The sequence below is a fragment of the Oncorhynchus keta genome, chromosome 9, assembly GCF_023373465.1.
Source record: "Oncorhynchus keta strain PuntledgeMale-10-30-2019 chromosome 9, Oket_V2, whole genome shotgun sequence".
Lineage (NCBI taxonomy): Eukaryota > Metazoa > Chordata > Actinopteri > Salmoniformes > Salmonidae > Oncorhynchus > Oncorhynchus keta.
Genome location: NC_068429.1, coordinates 41,584,287 through 41,606,343, shown reverse-complemented (window position 1 = coordinate 41,606,343; position 22,057 = coordinate 41,584,287). Strand labels below are relative to the sequence as shown.

General features: G+C 42.6%; 1 protein-coding gene across 1 annotated transcript; it reads right to left on the bottom strand.

Moving 5' to 3' along the window:
* Positions 1-1,992: 1,992 nt before the first annotated feature.
* Positions 1,993-21,023, bottom strand: wdr36 (WD repeat domain 36). Its single transcript, XM_035776640.2, has 23 exons — positions 20,712-21,023; positions 20,175-20,202; positions 19,736-19,836; positions 19,402-19,519; positions 19,069-19,201; positions 18,362-18,416; positions 15,786-15,918; positions 15,450-15,625; positions 14,543-14,663; positions 14,395-14,460; positions 14,180-14,263; positions 13,906-14,060; positions 13,637-13,751; positions 13,377-13,542; positions 13,131-13,239; positions 12,917-12,996; positions 12,572-12,679; positions 11,316-11,413; positions 10,875-11,017; positions 10,499-10,618; positions 4,077-4,158; positions 3,627-3,814; positions 1,993-2,361 (listed from the first exon to the last, which is right to left on the bottom strand). The coding sequence occupies exons 1-23, from the start codon at positions 20,865-20,867 to the stop codon at positions 2,212-2,214; spliced, it is 2,685 nt and encodes an 894-aa protein (XP_035632533.1). The 5' UTR covers positions 20,868-21,023; the 3' UTR covers positions 1,993-2,211.
* Between the last annotated feature and the right edge of the window lie 1,034 nt (positions 21,024-22,057).

The following is a 22,057-nucleotide window of genomic DNA, read 5'->3' as shown; positions in this document are numbered from 1 at the left end:
TTTGTCATTATGGGGCATTGTGTGTAGATTGATGAGAGAAAAAAACTATTGGAATAAGGCTGTAACGTAACAAAATGTGGAAAAAGTCAAGGGGTCTGAATACTTTCTGAATGAACTAATATATATATATATATATATAAGCAATAAGGCACAGGGGGTGGTATATGGCCAATTTACCACACCCCTTCTGGGCCGTATTGTTTAAAAATATGTACACTGTATATGGCTCTGGGCCTACCATTTAAACTATGTAATTATGCTGTAGCCTTAATATTCCCGCAAACATATATGTTGTGGGGCATATAACAAAATACTGCCCTACAATTAAACACTGACAAACCACAGAAATGCAATTGATGCCCAGTAACTAACATTATCATTATTCAATGACAACACTTTCATATGTAAAATATGCAGTAAGATGTAATACACTAACAAAAAGCTACTCTATTGCTTTATTTTCCATACCATAAAAATGACAGGCTTGACTAAAACCCCTATCCCAAGCCCATGTGTGGCTGGTCATCCTCTAGGACTCCAACAGAGCTTAGCTACAGAGAGAGGCACACAGAGACACCATCTGCTCCACTGCCTGCTCCGTCATGAGACAAAAACTATAATCCCCAACAGCACTGAACACAATGAAAGTACAGTGCATTCGGAAGGTACTCAAAATGAGTTTTTCCACATTTCTTACGTTACAGCCTTATTCTATATAAAAGGTCCCACAGTTAACAGTACATATTAGAGAAACAACCGAGCCATGAGGTAGAAGGAATTGCCCGTAGAGCTCCGAGACAGGATTGTGTCGAGGAACAGATCTGGGGTAGGGTACCAAAACATTTCTGCAGCTTTGAAGAACACAGTGGCCTCAATGATTCTTAAATGGAAGAAGTTTGGAACCACCAAGACTCTTCCTAGAGCTGGCCGCCCGGCCAAACTGAGCAATCGGTGGAGAAGGGCCTTGGTCAGGGAGGTTCCTCTGTGGAGATGGGAGAACCTTACAGAAGGACAACTCTGCAGCACTCTACCAAACAGGCCTTTATGATAGTGGCCAGACGGAAGACACTGCTCAATAAAAAGACACGACAGCCAGCTTGGAGTTTGCCAAAAGGCACCTAAAGACTCAGACCATGAGAAACAATATTCTCTGGTCTGATGAAACCAAGATTGAACTCTTTGGCCTGAATGCCAAGCGTCACGTCTGGAGGAAACCTGGCACCATCCCTACGGTGAAGCATGGTGGGGGCGGCATCATGCTGTGGGGATGTTTTTCAGCGGCAGGTACTGGGAAAGATGAACGGAGCAAAGTACAGAGAGTTCCGTGATGAAAACCTGCTCCAGAGCGCTCAGGTCCTCCAACTGGGGTGAAGGTTTACCTTTGAACAGGACAACAATCCTAAGCACACAGCCAAGACAACACAAGAGTGGCTTCGGGACAAGTCTCTGAATGTCTTTAAGTGTCCGAGCCAGAGCCCGGACTTGAACCTGATCGAATATCTCTGGGGAAATCTGAAAATAGCTGTGCAGCAACGCTCCCAATCAAACCTGACAAGAGCTTGAGAGGATCTGCACTGAAGAGAAACTCCCCAAAAACAGGTGTGCCAAGCTTGTAGCATCATACCCAAGACTCGAGGCTGTAATCGCTGCCAAAGTTGCTTCAACAAAGTACTGAGTAAAGGGTCTGAATACTTATGGAAATGTTTTGTTTTTATTTATTTTTTAAATCTAAAAAACCTGTTGCTTTGTCATTATGGGGTATTGTGTCTAGATTGACGATGGGGAAACTCTAGTACAGACAAGTGTGTGCCTTTCCAAATCATGTCCAATCAATTGAATGTACCACAGGTGAACTCCAATCAAGATGTTAAAATGTCTCAAGAATGATCAATGAAAACAGGATGCACATGAGCTTTATTCTGTTATCTAGTGAGACCGCAGGGAACAAAGCAAACTAAAGCAGACCAAAGGAACAAACAAAGTGAACAAATACAATGATAACAATCAATGTTTATTTTAAACGGTTACATCAGGTTTTCGATCAACCACAGTTTCATTGAACTTCATATTTTGTTCAGACCATTATGAGAGCACTTCATATAAAATGTGACCAATTTGTCTTGCATCAACTGCGATACTTGCGCCAAGAATACTGTGTAGAGATTTATACATAACTTTTATGGTGAAAAACAACACTGGGAGAGGTACGCTTCAAAGCAGTGCACTCTTGGTGTATGACAGCAAACACAGGCTCTGATTGAAAAGTGTCTGCATGGATGTCCACGTCTCCTCCAGTTTCTCTGATACTTTAGATGCCTCCTCCATCAGCCCTGGTTCCTGGGAGATCAGTCTAAGATGCAGCTAGAGAGAGAGAGAGAGACGAACCAGGGTTAGCGATGGATGTAAGTCTAGCCATACATGAACACACACACACTTGTTATTTGCCCCTCAGAATGTGCCTGTGGTGCTGTGAAGACAAACACATCATTCTTCATGTTCTGTAGAGATGCAATTTGAATGAAGGTACTCAACTAAATAGATTGTATTTTAAGAGGGATACAATAGAACTGCGTATCAAGTCAAACGTGTTTTCTTGTTCCATTTTTATTGGACTTCTACAGGGAATCTGGGTATTAGTTTTGATCGAATAGGGCGTTGTTTATCAGAGAATTTTTACGTTTCAGTTTTTTTTCTTTTCAATCATAATGTTCTGATGCCATCTGCTGGCTGCAGATGTAAGTGGATGACAGCCAAATGCAACAGAAAACAACTTTCCCCTTCATCTAGTGGCATCTGGAGTTGATGCCATTAAGCTGCTCTTATACCTTTGTAACAACGGTACAATTACTGTAGTAATAACATTGGCCAAAAAACGTAACAATAAAAACAACAAAATCTATCAAATGTAGATTATAAATAAAAAATAAACTGTCTTTACACAGGTATACATACATACAGTGGTTGCAATAACGCAGAACTCTGTATTTTTCACCCAGACAAATAGATCAAACGCAAAAAGAAATATCTTGCTGTGTTTTGTAAACCAGATCTAAAATGCTCCTTATTGTGATTTCTGCTCAGCATCAGACTGATTTTGTGCTTCAAGTTGCACTTCTCCACTCAGATGAGAATTCACGAATGGGCATTCTATCAGCAGACAGCGCTATGACTGATGTGTAGCTATTTTCTCTGGTACTTTTCTCGGTTTCTCCTGTAAAGTGAAGATTCACTTCAGGCAAAACATTAGGAAATGTAGCTGGCTACATTCTTTCTATGATAAATATGATGGCCATGTATAATTGTTTTTGCAAAAAATACCTTTCATTTACGACTAGCCAAATAGCATTGCACTTCTGTAGTCATCTGATGAAAATGAAGCTATTTTCCACAGAATATGTCCCACTAATGTATTTTCTGTGATGGTAAACTATAATTGCACGGCCCTGATCACTATGTGAAGCAACAACAAAAAAACACGACTTTCAATATTAAACACAGGCATTTAAAAAATACAAATAAATTAAATACAGCATTTTGAAAATACAGTTGTGAACCAACGCGACCCTTGGTATAACAGCAGCTGATTAAATGTGCAGTGTTAGTGACTATGATATTTATGTGGTTACCTTTAGGAAGAGAGCCAGGTAGGCCTGTGCCAGATCAAAGTCTCTCTTGGAGTCCAGCATGCTGGCCACCATCTTCAGGAAACCTTGTAAGACGGAGACATCTCCACCCATATCAGGGGCCAGGCCTCGGAGTTCAGCATCAATCCCAGACGGACCCATCTCTTTCAGCAACCCCACAGGGTCATTATCTGGAGGAAACGATGATGAGGATGGGTTATTCATTGTATTGGCCTGAGGTACATTCCATTTGAAATGCAAAGTCGTGCCAAATAATACTTTAGTTAGTGCACATGCTAATGACTTGACTTCATAGCAGTAGGCCCAAGTATTGTGATTCCAAAAGATATTCTTGAGTTTTTGTGGCCTCAGAATTGATTTGGGGTTAGAGGAATTGCTATGCTTGCAAGAGGTGCGGTGAGTAATAGCTAGGTAAGTGAGATTCAGACTTACATTTGTTGCTGAGCATAGCAGATTCTAGCTGTTGGTAGAAATGGGACTTCTGTGCCAGTACTCCAAAATTCACAATCTTTGACTGTGAAAAAAGTAAACAAAAGAAGCATTGTTTAAACCAAATAACAGTTGTTATGGGAGGGGGGATAATATGAAAAGCAAACAACCTTTTTTAAAAGTTGGAATCAGTAGTAGGGGAAACAGCACCACTGTCCACCCTACAGCCGTTATTGTTTTGTTGACAAAGCAGAGGTGGGGAGGGTCACCTAGAGCCCTGCACAGGCATGAATTATGTCCAAGCCCTACCCATGCCAGCGACGTTCAGGCCTTACCCTACCCAGGTCTGACTGCTTCTGACAATTTTAAGGACCGACCCTCCCCAAAATAACTTCCTCTGTTAGCAAATGCATTAGCGACTCCTCGCTGCCTGTCAGTCGCTCCTGCACGCTGCTCGCTCTGCTCATGGCGGTTCTGTATCTGTGAGTATCTATAGCAAATGGCTCCGCTTGGGCTACTCTGTTCAATGACGAGACAGAGAGCAGTAGACTGTTAGTCACTCTGACCTCGGACAAAACTCAAGGAACATTATTATTTCCTGTGAAATAATCTCTCCTGTCTTATATTTGATGAGGTTGAAGCACTTCTGACACCATGTTATGATCCTAGTCAGATATGACAGTACCCCACAGCAGATCACGAGCAAATAGCTCAGCTTCAAAATGTTAGTGATCAATTTAGTGATACCCGGGCCCTGCCTCGTTATTGATGGAAAAAAAACAGACCCTACCAGGCCCCTAACACAATTTATAATGTCAGGTCCCACAGTGTAGTTGAGCTCTAGAGTCCCCCATGTCAGAGAAAAAAAACAGTGTTCGTTGTTTGCACTAACTTCGTTGTTGTGCCTTGTTAGGATCCGTCGCCGAGAGGGTAATCTACCTTTCCCATCGGTCCTATTAGCCAACGTACAATCAATCGATAATAAAATAGACGAACTCGGATCACGTATATACTACCAATGGGACATTAAAAACTGTAATATATAGTGTTTTACTGGACGAGTCGTGGCTGGACGACGACATGAATAACATACAGCTGGCGGGTTTTAAGCTTTTCGGGCAGGATAGAACAGCGGACTCTGGTAAGACAAGGGGTGGCGGTCTATATACTGTTGAAGTTGGAAGTTTGCATACACCTTAGCCAAATACATTTAAACTCAGTTTCACAATTCCTGACATTTAATCCTAGTAAAATTCCCTGGTTTAAGGTCAGTTAGGATAACCACTTTATTTTAAGAATGTGAAATGTCAGAATAATAGTAGAGAAAATTATTTATTTCAGCTTTTATTTCTTTAAATCACATTCCCAGTGGGTCAGAAGCGAACATATACTCTATTGGTATTTGGTAGCATTGCCTTTAAAATTATTTAACTTGGGTCAAATGTTATGGGTAGCCTTCCACAAGCTTCCCATAATAAGTAATAATAATCCTCCTTACAGAGCTGGTGTAACTGAGTCAGGTTTGTAGGCCTCCTTGCTCACACATTGCTTTTACAGTTCTGCCCACACATGTTCTATAGGATTGAGGTCAGGGCTTTGTGATGGCCACTCAAATACCTTTACTTTGTTGTCCTTAAGCCATTTTGCCACAACTTTGGAAGTATGCATGGGGTCATTGTCCATTAGGAAGACCTATTTGCGACCAAGCTTTAACTTCCTGACTGATGTCTTGAGATGTTGCTTCAATATATCCACATAATTTCCCCCCCTTTGATGCCATCTATTTTGTGAAGTGCACCAGTCCCTCCTGCAGCAAAGCACCCCCACAACATGAGACCGCCACCCCCGTGCTTCTCGGTTGGGATGGTGTTCTTCCGCTTTCAAGCCTCCCCCTTTTTCCTCCAAACATAACGATGGTCATTATGGACAAACAGTTCTATTTTTGTTTCATCCGACCAGAGGACATTTCTCCAAAAAGTATGATCTTTGTCCCCATGTGCAGTTGCAAACCGTAGTCTGGCTTTTTTATGGCAGAGTTGGAGCAGTTGCTTCTTCCTTGCTGAGCAGCCTTTCTGGTTATGCGAATATAAGACTTGTTTTACTGTGGATACAGATACTTTTGTACCCGTTTCCTCCAGCATCTTCACAAGGTCGTTTGCTGTTGTTCTGGGATTGATTTGCACTTTTCGCACCAAAGTATGTTCATCTCTAGGAGACAGAATGAGTCTCCTTCCTGAGCGGTATGACGGCTGCGTGGTCGCATGGTGTTTATGCTTGCGTACTATTTTTTGTACAGATGAACGTGGTACCTTCACAGGCATTCGGAAATTGCTCCCAGGGATGAACCAGACTTGTGGAGGTCTACATTTTTTTCTGAGGTCTTGGCTGATTTCCCATGAGGTCAAGCAAAGAGGCACCGAGTTTGAAGGTAGGCCTTGAAATATAGCCACCAGGTACACCTCCAATTGACTCAATTTATGTCAATTAGCCTATCAGAAGATTCTAAAGCAATGGCCTAATTTTCTGGAATTTTCCGAGCTGTTTAAAGGCACAGTCAACTTCGTGTATGTAAACTTCAACTGTATATTTGTAAACAGCTGGTGCACGAAATCTAAGGAAGTATCAAGGTTTTGCTCGTCTGAGGTAGAGTGTTTAATGATAAGCTGTAGACCACACTATCTACCTAGAAAGTTTTCATCTATATTCTTCGTAGCTGTCTATTTCCCATTTCAAACCAATGTTGGCACTAAGACTACACTTAATGAGCTGTATACGGACGTAAGTGAACAGGAAAACATTCACCCAGAGGCGGGGCTTCTAGTGGCTGGGGACTTTAATGCAGAAAAACTCAAATCCGTTTTAGGAGGAGAAAAAAAAAACTCGACCACTTTTACTCCACACACAGAGAAGCATAGAGTACACCACATCAGTCACTGGCTTCATCAATAAGTGCATCGATGACGTCGTCCCCTCAGTGACCGTAAGTACATATCCCAACCAGAAGCCATGGATTACAGGCAACATCCGCATTGAGCTAAAGGGTAGAGCTGCCGCTTTCAAGGAGCGGGACTCTAACCCGGAAGCTTATAAGAAATCCTGCTATGCCCTACAATGAACCATCAAACAGGAAAAAAATCAATAAAGGACTAAGATCGAATTGTACTACACCGGCTCCGATGCTCGTCGGATTTGGCAGGGCTCGCAAACTATTAGACTACAAAGGGAAGCACAGCCACGAGCTGCCCATTAACACAAGCTTACCAGACACAAGCTAAATTACTTATATGCTTGCTTCGAGGCAAGTAACACTGAAACATGCATGACAGCATCAGCTGTTCCAGACGGCTGTGTGATGACACTCACATCAGCTACGGAGAGCAAGACCTTTAAACAGGTCAACGGCCGCAGGGCCAGACAGATTACCAGGACGTGTACCCCGAGCATGCACTTACCAACTGGCAAGGGTCTTCACTGACAGTTTCAACCTCTCCCTGCCTGAGTCTGTAATACCCACATGTTTCAAGCAGACCACCATAGTCCCTGTGCCCAAGAACACGAAGGTAACCTGCCTAAATGACTACCGACCTATAGCACTCACATCTGTAGCCATGAAGTGCTTTGAAAGGCTGGTCATGGCTCACATCAACACCATTATCCCAGAAACCGCCCAAACAGATCCACAGATGATGCAATCTTTTTGCACTCCACACTGACCTTTCACACCTGGACAAAAGGAACACCTATGTGAGAATGCTATTCATTGACTACAGCTCAGCGTTCAACACCATAGTGCCCTCAAAGCCAATCACTAAGCTAAGGACCCTGGGAGAAAACACCTCCATCTGCAACTGGATCCTGGACTTCCTGACAGGCCACCCCTGGTTGCATCACTGCCTAGTATGGCAACAGCTTGGCCTCCGACCGCAAGGCACTACAGAGGGTAGTGCGTATGGCCCTGTACATCACTGGGGCCAAGCCTCCTGCCATCTAGGACCTCTACACCAGGCGGTGTCAGAGGAAGGCCCTAAAAATTATCAAAGACTCCAGCCACCCTAGTCATAGACGGTTGTCTCTGCTACCGCATGGGAAGCGGTACCGGAGCACCAAGTCTAGGTCCAAGAGGCTTCTAAACAGCTTATACCCTCAAGCCATAAGACTCCTGAACATGTAATTAAATGGCTACCCGGACTATTTGCATTGTAGTCGCCCCCCCCCCCCCCTTTACACTGCTGCTACTCTGTTTATTATCTATGCATATTAACTCTACCTACATGTACATATTACCTCGACTAACCGGTGCCCTCGCACATAGACTCTGTACCAGTACCCCATGTATTTTTTCTTAAAACCGCATTGTTGGTTAAGGGCTTGTAAGTAAGCATTTCACTGTACGGTCTACACCTATTGCAGACCTGCCAAACCTGCCCAACTTTTTAGAGTACCAGACGCACGCGGCAAATTGGAGATTCAACACGCGCTCGTAGCACTCCCCGAATTGGGGTTCCTTCCCCCGCACGTGTGCGCGCTGTTCGTGAGTCTGATCGCAATTATAGAGTTGTTCCAAATCAAGTCGATAAAAAGGTTGGAATACTTTGACAGCATTCCAGTTACACATATGGTAAAAGTCACTAACAATATGTAATTAGAAAAAACACAAAGGGCCTTTATTCTTGGAGTAACAAAAATAATAATTAAGCATATAATAACAAGTTATTTGTTTAAGTACAAAATGTACAAAGGTCTTATCCATGGGACGAAAAAAAAAACTGATAAGAACAACAAATGTTTGAAGCAGAGAATCAGTATCAAATAAACATGTAAAAGGAAAAGGATATGATAGGAAGCAGTGGGTAAGAACACATCTTCTGGAGGGCTTCAAATGTTCAGGAAATCATTTCCTAGACAGATTTGCCTGGCAGCTAGCAGACTTAGCCTCACGCAGCAGGGCATCAGGATAGACTTCTCCGTGGCAAACAGTTCCTCTGGCAATCATTGAAACCTTGGTAACAAGGGCACTCAGCATGTCTGTACTGGGTTCTGTCCTGGGAAACGAGACTGAATATTCGTTCGCAGTCTGCATCGCAGTGGAATATGACCAATATGCACAGCATCACAGTCGAAAGGTGGGAATAGACCAGGCTGCCCCGCCTTTTCATTGTGCAGATTTCTCTCCAGGCCTGATCCGTGCGCATGTTGACCAGACTCTGCTCAAAAGGTTGCTGCCTGATAGTCTAAACTCATCTTCCACCAGATCAACAGAGGCTCCCTCAGAAATAATGCAGGGATAGCATGCCGTGAAAAAGTTGAGGGATGAGATCTTGGCAGTCGGCTTGTTGGCAATGTTTCAGCCTATGTGAAGGTGCCAATTGGATTTCTTTGCAGCACATACATCATTTCAGATTTTCGAAATGGATCAAATCTCAAATCTAGTGCAAAGACTTTTAGAAGCATTGCCTCTATAGCCAATACAGGACACTCATTCATTCTTCATTGCGCCGTCTTCTAAACTCCCGACTCCCATATTTAATGCCAAGATATTTATATTTATTTGGGATTGTACTTTTGTAAATGCTTCTGACATGGATCATCATTTCAGTCACAGTCCATCAGGTTGCGTGATCCTCGTAATGTTACGTGGAAAATGCAACTAATGGGACGCAGAATTGAATGTCTATCACTCTCACAACAAATGCGACCAGTTCTTTTTCGCATTTAATTTCTTTCGCAAGAAAATGCGAGTGAACTGCTGGCACTTTAGAGCCCACTGAATGTCCATCCTATGTTCGCTAATGTTAAGCTTGAAACAATTAGTGTTTACCTTTCCACAACAACACAGAGTCGAAAAGAGACTTGCCCGTGTGTTTACGTACAGCTGACAGTAGGCAAACTCAGCATCACATCAAACAGGAGGAGGGGCAAACACGGGGTAGCTACGTCCAATAATGATTTTATTCAACTCCGTGTCCGTTGACACAAACTCCGTAGACGCCTGGGTGTTGCAGCTCAACAATAGGTTAGATTTACTCAGCGGGTTTATTTGTTATTCAAATGTTGTTTTAAAAAAAAAAATATATATATATATATATATATATATAATAATCAGTCCCTATTCATTTCTGCGTACTTTTAACTCGGATCTCGTACATGGACAGAGAATTGCGCAGCTGGTACGCAAAATGCGTGCATGTTGGCAGGTCCTGCTATTGTATATGGCGCATGTGACAAATACAATTTGACTTGATTTTTGATTTGAACATCGCAAACAGACATGGCAGTTTCAACATTAAGGATTCCAGCTCCTGTAATTTACATTAATGGTCATTTTTATTTTTTATAAAAACGGATTTTACAGTGTTGTGGTTTCAGGGTCATTCATGGAGTTCTGTTTATTATCAGAACTTGAAGAAGTAGCTAACTTCTCTCACCTGTTCCCCCTGGTTGGAGCCTTCAGAGGGGGCGAACTGTGGTATTAGTCCTGGGATGGTGGGCATAAAGAAGGGGGCAGCCTTTGGAACCTTGGGGGGCTCCTTGGGTTTGTTCCGTTTCTATATGTGAAAGGGGAAAACACCAATCTCATTTCAGTCCGACATAACAAAAACTAAAACATATGAGCACTGTGAAAGTCTGTCTTATGAAGCGATGACAATGATATTACCACACTCGTCGTCAGTCACTGCAAGTGTAAGGAGAAATGTGTTGCCTTAGGTTTAGCTCAGAGGGCTAAGACAGTCTTGAGTCGCACAGACAACCTGGGCTTGAGACTGTGTCGCTGACCCGTTTTCCCTCCGCAGACATGCTCACCTTGATGATGTCGAGGTGCAGCAGGTTCTTCCAGCGAGAGTCGGCCAGCAGAGAGAGGGTGACCAGCTGCTCGTCCAGTTGCTCAGGAGACTCATATTCTATCATCTCAGTGTTGAGATCAGCATCTCCCTCTCCCTCTTCATCTGCAGAAGAAAACTAAATGTTTCTTTGGCAACAGATACCATCAACTACCATCTAATATTGCTTAAGCTCCAGAAAGGCTATTTCAAGCATTTGAATGTACAGTACTCTGCCACACACATTACGGCACAGTATTGTTTTTCTCCACCAACATCTAGAAAATATTCAAAAGGACCGCTTGAATAATTGGCTGGTACCACTGTTACATGTGCCAGTCCAGATGGTGTGGGGGACTTTCGAGCCCCTCGTGCCCGGTACAGAGTAAGTGCTACATGGGTACAGTGGCTGTTCAGTCGGTACCTTGGCTGGAATAGGTTCCTGGCAGCATGATCCCGGTGGGCTCGTAATCTGCAGGCAGGGGGCGCAGCGACACCATACTGCACAGCGTGTTGTTGGACCTGGAAACACAACCATACGGAATTCACTCAACATGGGATGCTCACTCAACAATAACACTAATGTAGTAATGTTCAAAATCAGGAAGGCTGGTCTGAATGCTCATATACACGTCATCCAGTAAGCATAACAGAAGTCACTTTATTTCCTATTCTAGGGGCATAGTGGGAATCAATACAAAACTAATCATCATCAGCATAGTGTCTCGTTTCTCCTCTTCCCTGTTAGCCATATGTGGAATGTCAATCACCTCCTGAGCGTAGAGCCTATAACCACGGCACAATGTTGCACATTCCTCACACATGCCGTCTAACCTGTGGGCTCAATCTCGCACGTATCACCTTCCTCTCTCAGTTTTCAACAACCATCCGCCACCACTAGCTATTATAACCCTAAGGCCCGTCATGGGAACTCCTTTCCTCCAGCGGGAGAGGGCTTCGATGCCAGCAGCCCCGCATAGGGCAACCCGTCATCGGGTCATCTAGCTCCGAGGATCTTCCCTCGGAGACGAAACCATTCCCCCAAAACTATTTCACAAAATCTCATATTGCTTTCGGTCTTTGTTGTTTTTTCAGCTGGGCCTGTACTCGATTGAATTACTAATACTGAATACTACTATGATGTTGTGCTTTGTAGCTCAGTTGGTAGAGCATGGCGCTTGCAACGCCAGGATAGTGGGTTCAATTCCCGGGACCTGCCGTACGTAAAAATGTATGCACACATGACTAAGTCGCTTTGGGTAAAAGCGCCTGGTAAATGTCATACATTATTATTATTATTATTGCTGAATACTACGAGTTACTATCCTGAATAGTATTATACTGGATGTGATACTACTACTCAATATACATGCAACACAGTGTGTCACAGAAAACTACTTGAATACAAGGAAATAACTAAAATCCTTCATAAATAACTATTCAATTGAATAGATGCTGTAACAATTGACCATATGACTACTAATTTGCTGGGTCCCATTTATTCAAAGACTAAGCAAATCAAGAATGTTCCTTTATCATCTAATGCTTGGTTGCCTGTTAGTGTGAACATTAACCAGCAGGTTAGGTTCCGTAATAAGGACATAACCTCAGATAGGAGGATAAGATAAGATAAGGACTCCACCCACCACACAGTCTTTCTTTGATGTGGGTGACTCTTACCATAAGTAGATCCCCAAGTTGTCGACATGGGAGGAGGCTAGAAAGTCCCCTGTGGGTGACATGGTCAGACTGACTGCAGCAAAGTCGACCAAGAAGCAGTCCACCAGGCTAGGAAAGAAAGTTAACAGTGACAGGAAAAAAAAGAGAATAAATCAAGTCAATTACTGAAGGCTGAGAGGGAAATTCCCCTGCAGAGCACTTGAAGGAGATTCATTGATAAACTACATTTTTGATAAAGCCCCCCTTTTTTTTAAAGAATCTGAACAAAAGTAATCTTAGCGATTTCAGGTTATGGCAAGAGGAAATGACGAGAAGCTGCTCCAGAAGCGGAAGGATTAGTCTTACCAGCCAGAGGGAAGGTCCCATGTCCTGATAGTACAGTCCATGGCTGCCGTTATCAACCAGCGACCATCTGGACTGAAAGCCTGAGGAGAAACGTCAGACAAGAAAAATCATCAGCAGTCAAAAAGATATTTGAGGGAAAGAGGGGGACGAGATCAAAATCGAGAGTAAAAAAAAAAAAAAACAGAAAGGGAGATCGAGAAAGATAACGACTCACCATGTCATTGACCTGTCCTCGATGGCCAGAGAACTTGCGGACAATCCTCTTGGTCTCCATGTCCAGAACATTGAGAGTGAAGTCGTCCAGCGCGATGGCAAACATCCCACTTTACCAGGGACAGAAAAGACTACAATCAGACACTTTCCTACAGCTATGTTATAACCACGTGAAAACTAAAAATCAGTTGGAAGACGTGCAGTCGTGTCAGTGCTGTTCCTCCCTGTGGTGTTATCTGTCCCGTACCTGTCCCGGTGCAAGTGTGTGGTGGCGGGCGAGGTGCCCAGGTCAATGGAGAGGACCAGCTTCCTAGATTTGAACTTCCAGATGTTGACCAGTTTGTCAGCTCCGGCACTCACGGTCAGCTGGTTGAGTCCATCCACCGACACGCCGCGCACCGCCCCGCTGTGAGCTACAGGGTCAGAGATGGGACGAATGAAGCTGAATCCTTCACGGAAAGCACGAGCCAAATATACATTGGTAATTGTCTTTCTGGGGGTACTTACCTTCGTCCTCTCCATATTGACCTCTATGCATGCCAGACTGCATGTTGTAAACGTCAATATGTCCAGATGAGAGTCCTATCACCACGAAGTTACCACAAGATGTGATATCTACCGCCTGAGGCGAAAGTACACATTTTAACAACAGAAATAGCGCATACATTATGTTTGTTTCAAAATGTGTAATAAACGTTGTGTTATAAACTAACTCATCAAATCATTTGGGTTCATTTGACACTAAGAACAACACATTTTTACACATATTTAGTTACCGTAGCATGGACGCTGAGAGCGCGGTTCTTGTTGAAGCGTTTCGGCTCCAGCTTGTGTGCTCCCATGCCGCCCTTCTGATAGTTCCAGGTGGTCGTCATGAGGTACCCTCGATGACACGCCACTATACTGTCCCAATCACTCTGGCGGGCACTTTCTACATCCCACATAGAATCAGAGAAAAACGTTTTTACAAATTAAATCCCATTCAATGAAAAAAGTTCTACAGGAAAAACTGACTTGTTTCGAGTTTTTTGTCGTTGTTGCTAAACATACCTGAGGCGAAAGTGGTGATGGCAGGAAGCTTTAGTTTGTCATACCTCAAGCTTTTCTTTTTGGATTTTTTCTTGTTGATGGAACCTAGTTACCAATTGGTTTATTGTCATGAAGAATAGAGCAAACAAGGATTCATGCAGGTAAACAGTACTCAAATTGACAGCTCATTGTCCATAACAGCAATTTTTCCTACAACAGAAAAAATGTAATCGTACCATGTCCTAAACTCCTGTTGAATCTCTCATGAACAGTGGAGAACGACTGCAGAGTACCATCTTGACCTTAGGAAAAGAAAGAGTACAGCGGATTAGAGACAAGAAAAAAAACCTTATACAACTGCCTGATAAGGCAAATCACACATACCAGCACTGAGAATGTGATGTCCGTTCAGGCCGTGGTGCTGGACCTTAGTGGGCGGGGCGCTGTGTCCCTGACGACTCCTGAGTAGACGGCCTCCTCCCCCCGCCGTGTCAAAGATCCACACCTGAGGAATATGACTGATCATTCAAAACTCTATGGTTGAATACCAAATCTTGAGGGCTCCCGAGTAACACAGCAGTCTAAGACTCTGCACCTCAGTGAAAGAAGGCGTCACTACAGTCCCTGGATGGAATCCAAGACAATCACATCCGGCCGTGATTGGGAGTCCCATAAGGTGGCGCACAATTGGCCCAGCGTCGTCCGGGTTTGGCCATCATTGTAAATAAGAATTGTTCTTAACTGACTTGCCTAGTTAAATAAAGGTTAAATATTTTGGTACAAGAATGTGTTAGCAGAGCTGAATTTGCAACTTGAGATTTGCAAATACAAGCTTTAAGACAGGGGTGTCAAACTAATTTTACCCCGGGGCACTGGTCTACAAAGAGGTCCTGGGGGCTGCATTCGGTCTACAAAGAGGTCCTGGGGGCTGCATTCGGTCTACAAAGAGGTCCTGGGGGCTGCATTCGGTCTACAAAGAGGTCCGGGGGGGGCGCATTCGGTCTACAAAGAGGTCCGGGGGAGCGCAATCGGTTTTCAATCTTTTAAATTTTCGATGCTCCCTGACTGTCAAGCTTTCATGTCGGTGACTATTAGCAAGCTGGACACAGTCAAGAAAGTAACGTAGACACAATCATTTCCACACAGTTTCAAGTGAAAATGTGGCAGTATGTTTGACACCCCTTCTTTAGGTGTAGTAAAAAAATAAAAAAATAAAACTTTTTACAGCAATTGTACAGTGCCGCCCTCTAGTGAATGACAATTTAAGTAACACAATTTAAGTAACACTAACCCGAATGCTGTTATCAGCCCCATTGGTGATGAGAAGAGGCTCGCCATGGAGGAATGTTAGTCCAGCGATAGCTGTGTTGTGGGCATCTCTCATCTGACAAACAAGCTTCTTCTCCTCCAGATCCCACAGCCCAATATGTCCAATAGGACTACCAGCCGCCATTACTGGATGGCCATCTAGAAGACAATCACATCAAAGTGTTAAGAGGTGAGTAAACATTTTATTTATTATATTGGACGCAAAGCAGTGACGCACCAGACACAAAATGAAGCCACACAATGTTGTGTTTATCATTATAATCATTACGACAACACCTCGTTCAATTGGGGATGTCACCTGTTCTGAAGGAAAGGGAAGTGACTGGGCCCCAGTCTTGCTGGAACTTCATCAGTGACTCATCAAACTTGATGTTGTGGATGATGATCTGACCCGATGATAGGCCAACTCCTACAACGTCCACAGCTGGGGTCTGAGGGGGCGGTTTAGAGGAAATGGGTGAGAGAGAAATAAGCTCGACAGGAAACACATTGATTTTTTTTTTTTTTAAACGCTGACCCTTTTCCTCCCCAATTTTGTGGTATCCAATTGGTTGTTATAGTCTTGTCTCATCTCTGCAACTCCCGCACAGACTTGGGAGAGGCGAAGGTCGAGAGCCGTGCGTCCTCCAAAACACAACCCAACCAAGCCGCACTGCTTCTTGACACAGTGCCCACTTAACCCGGAAGCCAACCGCACCAATGTGTTGGAGGAAACACCGTGCAGCCGGCTGCGGCAGAGCCTTAGAACACTGCGCCACTCGGGGGGCCCGCACATTGAATTTCTGATTGCACACTAGCCAACTTTTCTACATAGTAGATCCCAAACATAGCTGATCTTTTCTTGAGAGGATGGTTGGGGGGGCGGGGGGGGCAATAAAACATAATTTTAAGACAGCAAACAAATATAATATTTGACTGACACATAATAATGTCAAACCTTGCTTACATTTGTATACAATCACTTATTTCTATTATGCGTTGGACTACTTGGGAACAGATTTCCCAAATAAAAATCACTTGGAGCTGATTTTCTGGTGTTTTAAAATGTTATAAAAATGTTCTGCTCATTAAACTTAGGAGGCCAAATAAAAACACCCGCAGAACAATGGTGTCACATCGCTCCCATACAGTTCCAGACACATGTAGAATCTATGCCAAGGGCCAAAGGTTGAAGCTGTTCTGGCTCGTGGTGGCCGTTGGGGTTTCCTTTATTTTGGCAGTTACCTGTATGCGGGGGCTAAGGCACAGCACCCACTGGGGAGCCAGGCCCACCCAATCAGATAATGTCTTTGAGCGAAATGTTCTAAATGCTCACAGGAAATATATATCAGCACCTCAAATGTTCTTCTGCTTGAGTTCCTGCACTTCTTATAGAATATTATCTCAAAAGTACTGAGGAGTACCTGCACCGAAATATAAACGGTACCGGCACCCAAAATGAGTACTGGGACTGGCCTAAACATGCATACACCCTCAGATGAAATTCATAGCAAGCAGTAGCTATCGCTGTGTAGGCTATGTAGGCTACTAACCGTTAGCTAGTCAGCTAAGACTCACTAAACAACTCTGCTTGCAAAAACATGTAAAACTGCCAAACAAAGCATACCGTAAAAAAAATATATCAAGAGACCGCCTATAAGGGCCTCAAGTTCCCCTCTATATCAATCACTGATTGCATTGATCTAATCAAGGGCCTTAAAGACAGTTTGAGTACAGTCAGAGACAATGATCAGCACTAAAATGCTGTTTTTTTTCAACACATTTAGAAATCATTAAACACCTCACTTCGCACTCTAACTCCGCTAAGACATTTAAAAAAAAATCTTTATTTAACTAGGCAAGTCAGTTAAGAACAATTTCTTATTTACAATGACGGCCTAGGAACAGTGCCTTGTTCAGGGGCAGAACGACAGATTTTTACTTGTCAGCTCGGGGATTCGATCTAGCAACCTTTCAGTTACAGGCCCAACACTCTAACCACTAGGCTACCTGCCGCCCCACATGACCATCGGTCCAGTGAAATGGAAAAAACAAAAAAGGGATTTCTATTTAGTCTGATGTGCCTCGCAAGTAATGGGCTACAGCAACTGACCTATTACCAGGGTTATCATATAGCCTAGCTTGTGACTTGAGTTTTCAAATACAAGGGACTGTACGTTATTTATAAGGAGTAGGCCTACATGGAGAAATCGGACCTCTTATTATATGTGAAAAGAGGCAAATGCATGAAGTATTTATTTCCAGTCAATGTAAATAGCCTATCATTTTTAAGAGCTTCATTTAATTGGAAATAGAACTTTGCCCTGTGCTTCTCCGGCCATACACTATAGTGAAGGCCCTATAGCCTACTGATCATTTCATTGACATCACATTGTAGGCGCACCCTGCTTACATTTTCACTCAAAGTGATCTAGAACAAGAAAAAGTTGGGTGACCACTGTTCTAGTCTACGGCTGCCTATTGTGATTATTAACGCTACATAGGCCTACGGTTTATTATGTGTAGAGTCGCATGGTAAAATGCAAGAGTTGTGGATTTCCGTAGGTCTACAAGGCTATTTGGTCTGTAATGTCGAAATCACATGAGATGGTTTGTTATGGGTGACTGAATACAGCAGGGTATAGCGTAGGCTATGCTTTATTGATAATTTAATTATGGTTTGAGTGCCCAGATATGGGACCACCTACATTTTTGCTGGCCCTGCCGTCATCAGATTTCTGCCTCTGCCTGCATGTCTTCCCGAGTCAGAATGTAGGCTACACAGTACCTTCATTCTATACAGTATTTGAAAGGAGTTGAACATGTGTTTGCTTGACTGTTCCTCAACCTAAAAACTTTCAGCTTTGAGAAAAGTAAAATGGTATTTTAACCAACCTGCTGAAGCACTGTAACTCCTGATGGCCACCCAGTGAAGGTGTACAGAAGCTTGCTAAGACACAAAAGAAATGCACTTAATGAGCACAGAGAACATGGCAAACATTCCTACATTTAAGACCAAACTTTGACAAAGCACACTTGCAATTGCATTAATGCAGATCTTTGGTTGTTCTGTCCTTCCATCAGTTTTATGATTTCACAAACAAATTATAATTAAATTATCAACCAATACTTTTTAGTTCAAAATATTATAATTATTTTGTTTCACTTTACCCCTTTTTCATGGAATCCAATTGTTTTTAGTAGCTACTATCTTGTCTCATCGCTACAACTCCCGTACGGGCTCGGGAGAGACGAAGGTTGAAAGTCATGCGTCCTCCGATACACAACCCAACCAAGCCGCACTGCTTCTTAACACAGCGCGCATCTAACCCGGAAGCCAGCCGCACCAATGTGTCGGAGGAAACACTGCGCACCTGGCAACCTTGGTTAGTGCGGTGAGACAAGGACATCCCTACCGGCCAAGCCCTCCCTAACCCGGACGACGCTAGGCCAATTGTGCGTCGCCCCACGGACCTCCCGGTCGCGGCCGGTTACGACAGAGCCTGGTGGCACAGCTGGCGCTGCAGTACAGCGCCCTTAACCACTGCGCCACCCGGGAGGATCCTGTTCAAAAGATTTTAAAACTACATTAATGACCGTACTTGGATTTGACATTCCAGAGCTGGAGACCTCCTTGGCTACTCCCAAACAGGATCTTGTTCAGGTAAGTGCTTGGGTGCATTACAGCAGACACCTCAAATGACACTTTGTCAAATGTTATCTGCAGGTACTCCTCTGTGGGACAAACAAGCACAAGAGAACAAAACTATATAATTGACTTCACAAAAACTGGTTTGACTGGAAAATGAAAAACTACTGATCATCATTTCAAAACAATCAATTTACCAAAACATGTTCAACTCTAGTTTCATTGGAACAGATAAACTCGACAATGATCCCGATGATCAGTTCTGCATTATTTTTGCAACACAAACCCTCTGACTCCACGTCCCAAACAATGACAGCATTGTCCCGGTCTACAGAAATGATGTGATCCCCAAAAGGCAGCAGGAGGTGAACATCAGCTCCATGGCCGGTGTACATGTGAACGACCTGGATAGACGCAACAATCTCACAGTCAGTTGACTATAAGCAATGTCATTCACTCTACGTTTAACGTAACATTGAAGCTAAAGCGAGTGTGTGCCCTCAGCTAGCCTCGTGTCATGACAAGTAGGTGGCCTAAATAGTTTGATATCATTGTCTTTAAAAAAAAAAAACAGATCATATAATATATTCATTATATAAGTGATGGAATGGATACTTCACCTCTTTGTTCCTGGCAAATGCTGATACTTTCCCCCCAATTGCAACATAGACCAGCATCCGATCAGCCGCTAGGCATGATATGTCCCCTGGAAGTGCATTACCTTGGGAAAATTCATACATTCCTTAAATCTACAGTCAAATTGTTTGAAACTGTAACACCGGTGAATTAATAAGGGAGCGAGACTTGGTGATATGAGCGATCGTCATACACAGTCGGGAAACTCTTACAGACATCAACAGAATCCAATCTTCCCGGTGTATGCCCTCCCTTGACCCATGCCCACATTAGGAAGAGCAAACAGTGGCTCTTTTGGCAGATATGCATTTGATTGCTGTTGATTTATGTAGGGAGGATGTCCCACTGTGTAAGATGATGTCGTCATATCAGGAAGACTACCTTTAAATTGAACTACATAAATATACATGGAGTCCTACTTACTGACAGCAACAATTCCAAGTTTCTTGACCTGTAACATTGCAAATGGTTACCAAACAAAACAACGGACAATGGAATGTGCAAAAAGGTGAACTGATGTTAACTTGTCTTTTTAGTCACTGTTATGGCTACAGAACTAACGATGATCACCAATAGGACTAACCACTCAGATTATAATATGAGAATTAGCGAGCTATCAAATAACTAAATGTACTCTTACAAAAACATCTAGCAGTTTTGAAACTACAGTAAGAGTGCAGTAACTGAAGTCTACTGTGGTATTTTGGGCGCATTATTTGCAGCATACTGTGCAGTCTGACTGCAATCTTCTTTCGTAAGGGTAGATAACGTTATTTTAGAAAAGGCTGCCCTCAAAATCTGGCATTGCATTCGTGGCACATCCTTTAGCTATGTTGTTTCATCGATCTAGTTGACATCAGGAAATGGCAAAGACACTATCATCATATATGTTTTAAATGATTGCTATGTGACAAGTAAATAGCTAAGTATATCGTTACATTTATCAACGTAAGTACTTACATTGTACGTGTGGAAACAGTTTCCCACGGCTGTTACAATGTAGAATTCTCGATGTTTCTTATGGTACCGTACCACGTGTGAGAGGTGATTCGAATACAGTCCCAATGCTCTGAAGCCTGAAAATATAACGCTTCCCTTTTTACTACCCACGGGCATGTTTAGGTTGATGTATATCAAGTAATGCTTTATCAAATCTAGAGACCTTTTTCGTAATCTATTTAAAAACGGCAGGCAGAATAATGTTGTTCCTGTGGTTCTTCAATGTTTTCAAAGCGTGAACACATCTTGTGTAACACTGAAATGTGTCCGATAGACTGGATTTAAGAGAATTATAACTTCCGCCTGATATATTCCCTGATATTCCCTCCATAAATATCTAACCCTCTCAATCTCTATTATATTGCAAATAAAGGTATCAACAAAATCTTGAAACGGTCTGATAAATTATTAGTATAGTAAAGAATATATTGCCGTGTGTGTCTATTGAGAATAAAATTATGAATTAATCCACCACCCCATATTTTGTGTTGTAGCTAAATCAAAATACGGTATTACAGTGTTTATTATCAAACGTTTATCATTTATTGTTTAAATACAGAAATAAGACATCATTAAGCGAACCTGAAATAACCAAATAAAAAATACGTTGAAAAATGTAATATCTGAAAATAAGCAATCATATAGAACATAGGTAGATTTAACCAAAGAAGGTTGCATAAGTACTTTTACAGAAAATACTTGATAAACAAATGATTAATATTTGATTTATAAAACAATATCAAACAATTTTTTTGCTGCTGGTTTTAAATGTGGCTATGATTTAAAAAAAAATATCAATCAGGTTTGCAGATACAAAAATTTGCCAGCATTCCAAGAACTTGCATGGAACTCGTTTACATGGCCGTTTCGGAATGTCCTTCAGATTCCCACACTCTTCACCCTGTGAAAATCAAACATACAATCAAAGACAATACTATTTGTACCTTTGATTTCAGAGAAACCCCATGTGATTACTGTCTGTCATAACAATAACAATGACAGACAAATATGGAAAATATGACAGATAAGAATGTTCAAAATACTCACCTTTGCAGAAGATGCCAAACTACATTGTATATTCCTCAATTCCTCCATATTCATCCGTGCGTAATTAACGCATTTTCCACTGGGCAGTGGGCAGTGAGACCATTTGAAAATGCAATTAGGCAGGATTGTCTGCAGAGTGAAATGAAATGTATAATATGATGGCTTTAAGTAATAATAATAATAATAATATATGCCATTTAGCAGACGCTTTTATCCAAAGCGACTTACAGTCATGTGTGCATACATTCTACGTATGGGTG

Coding starts and splice junctions, on each gene's coding strand:
- wdr36 (XM_035776640.2), bottom strand. CDS start 20,867: ATGCCCGTGGGTAGTAAAAAGGGAAGCGTTATATTTTCAGGCTTCAGA. Junction 15,626..15,785: donor TTCCCTTTCCTTCAGAACAG/GTGACATCCCCA, acceptor ATTGTCTTCTAG/ATGGCCATCCAGTAATGGCG. Junction 12,680..12,916: donor TGGGACCTTCCCTCTGGCTG/GTAAGACTAATC, acceptor TTTCTTTCCTAG/CCTGGTGGACTGCTTCTTGG.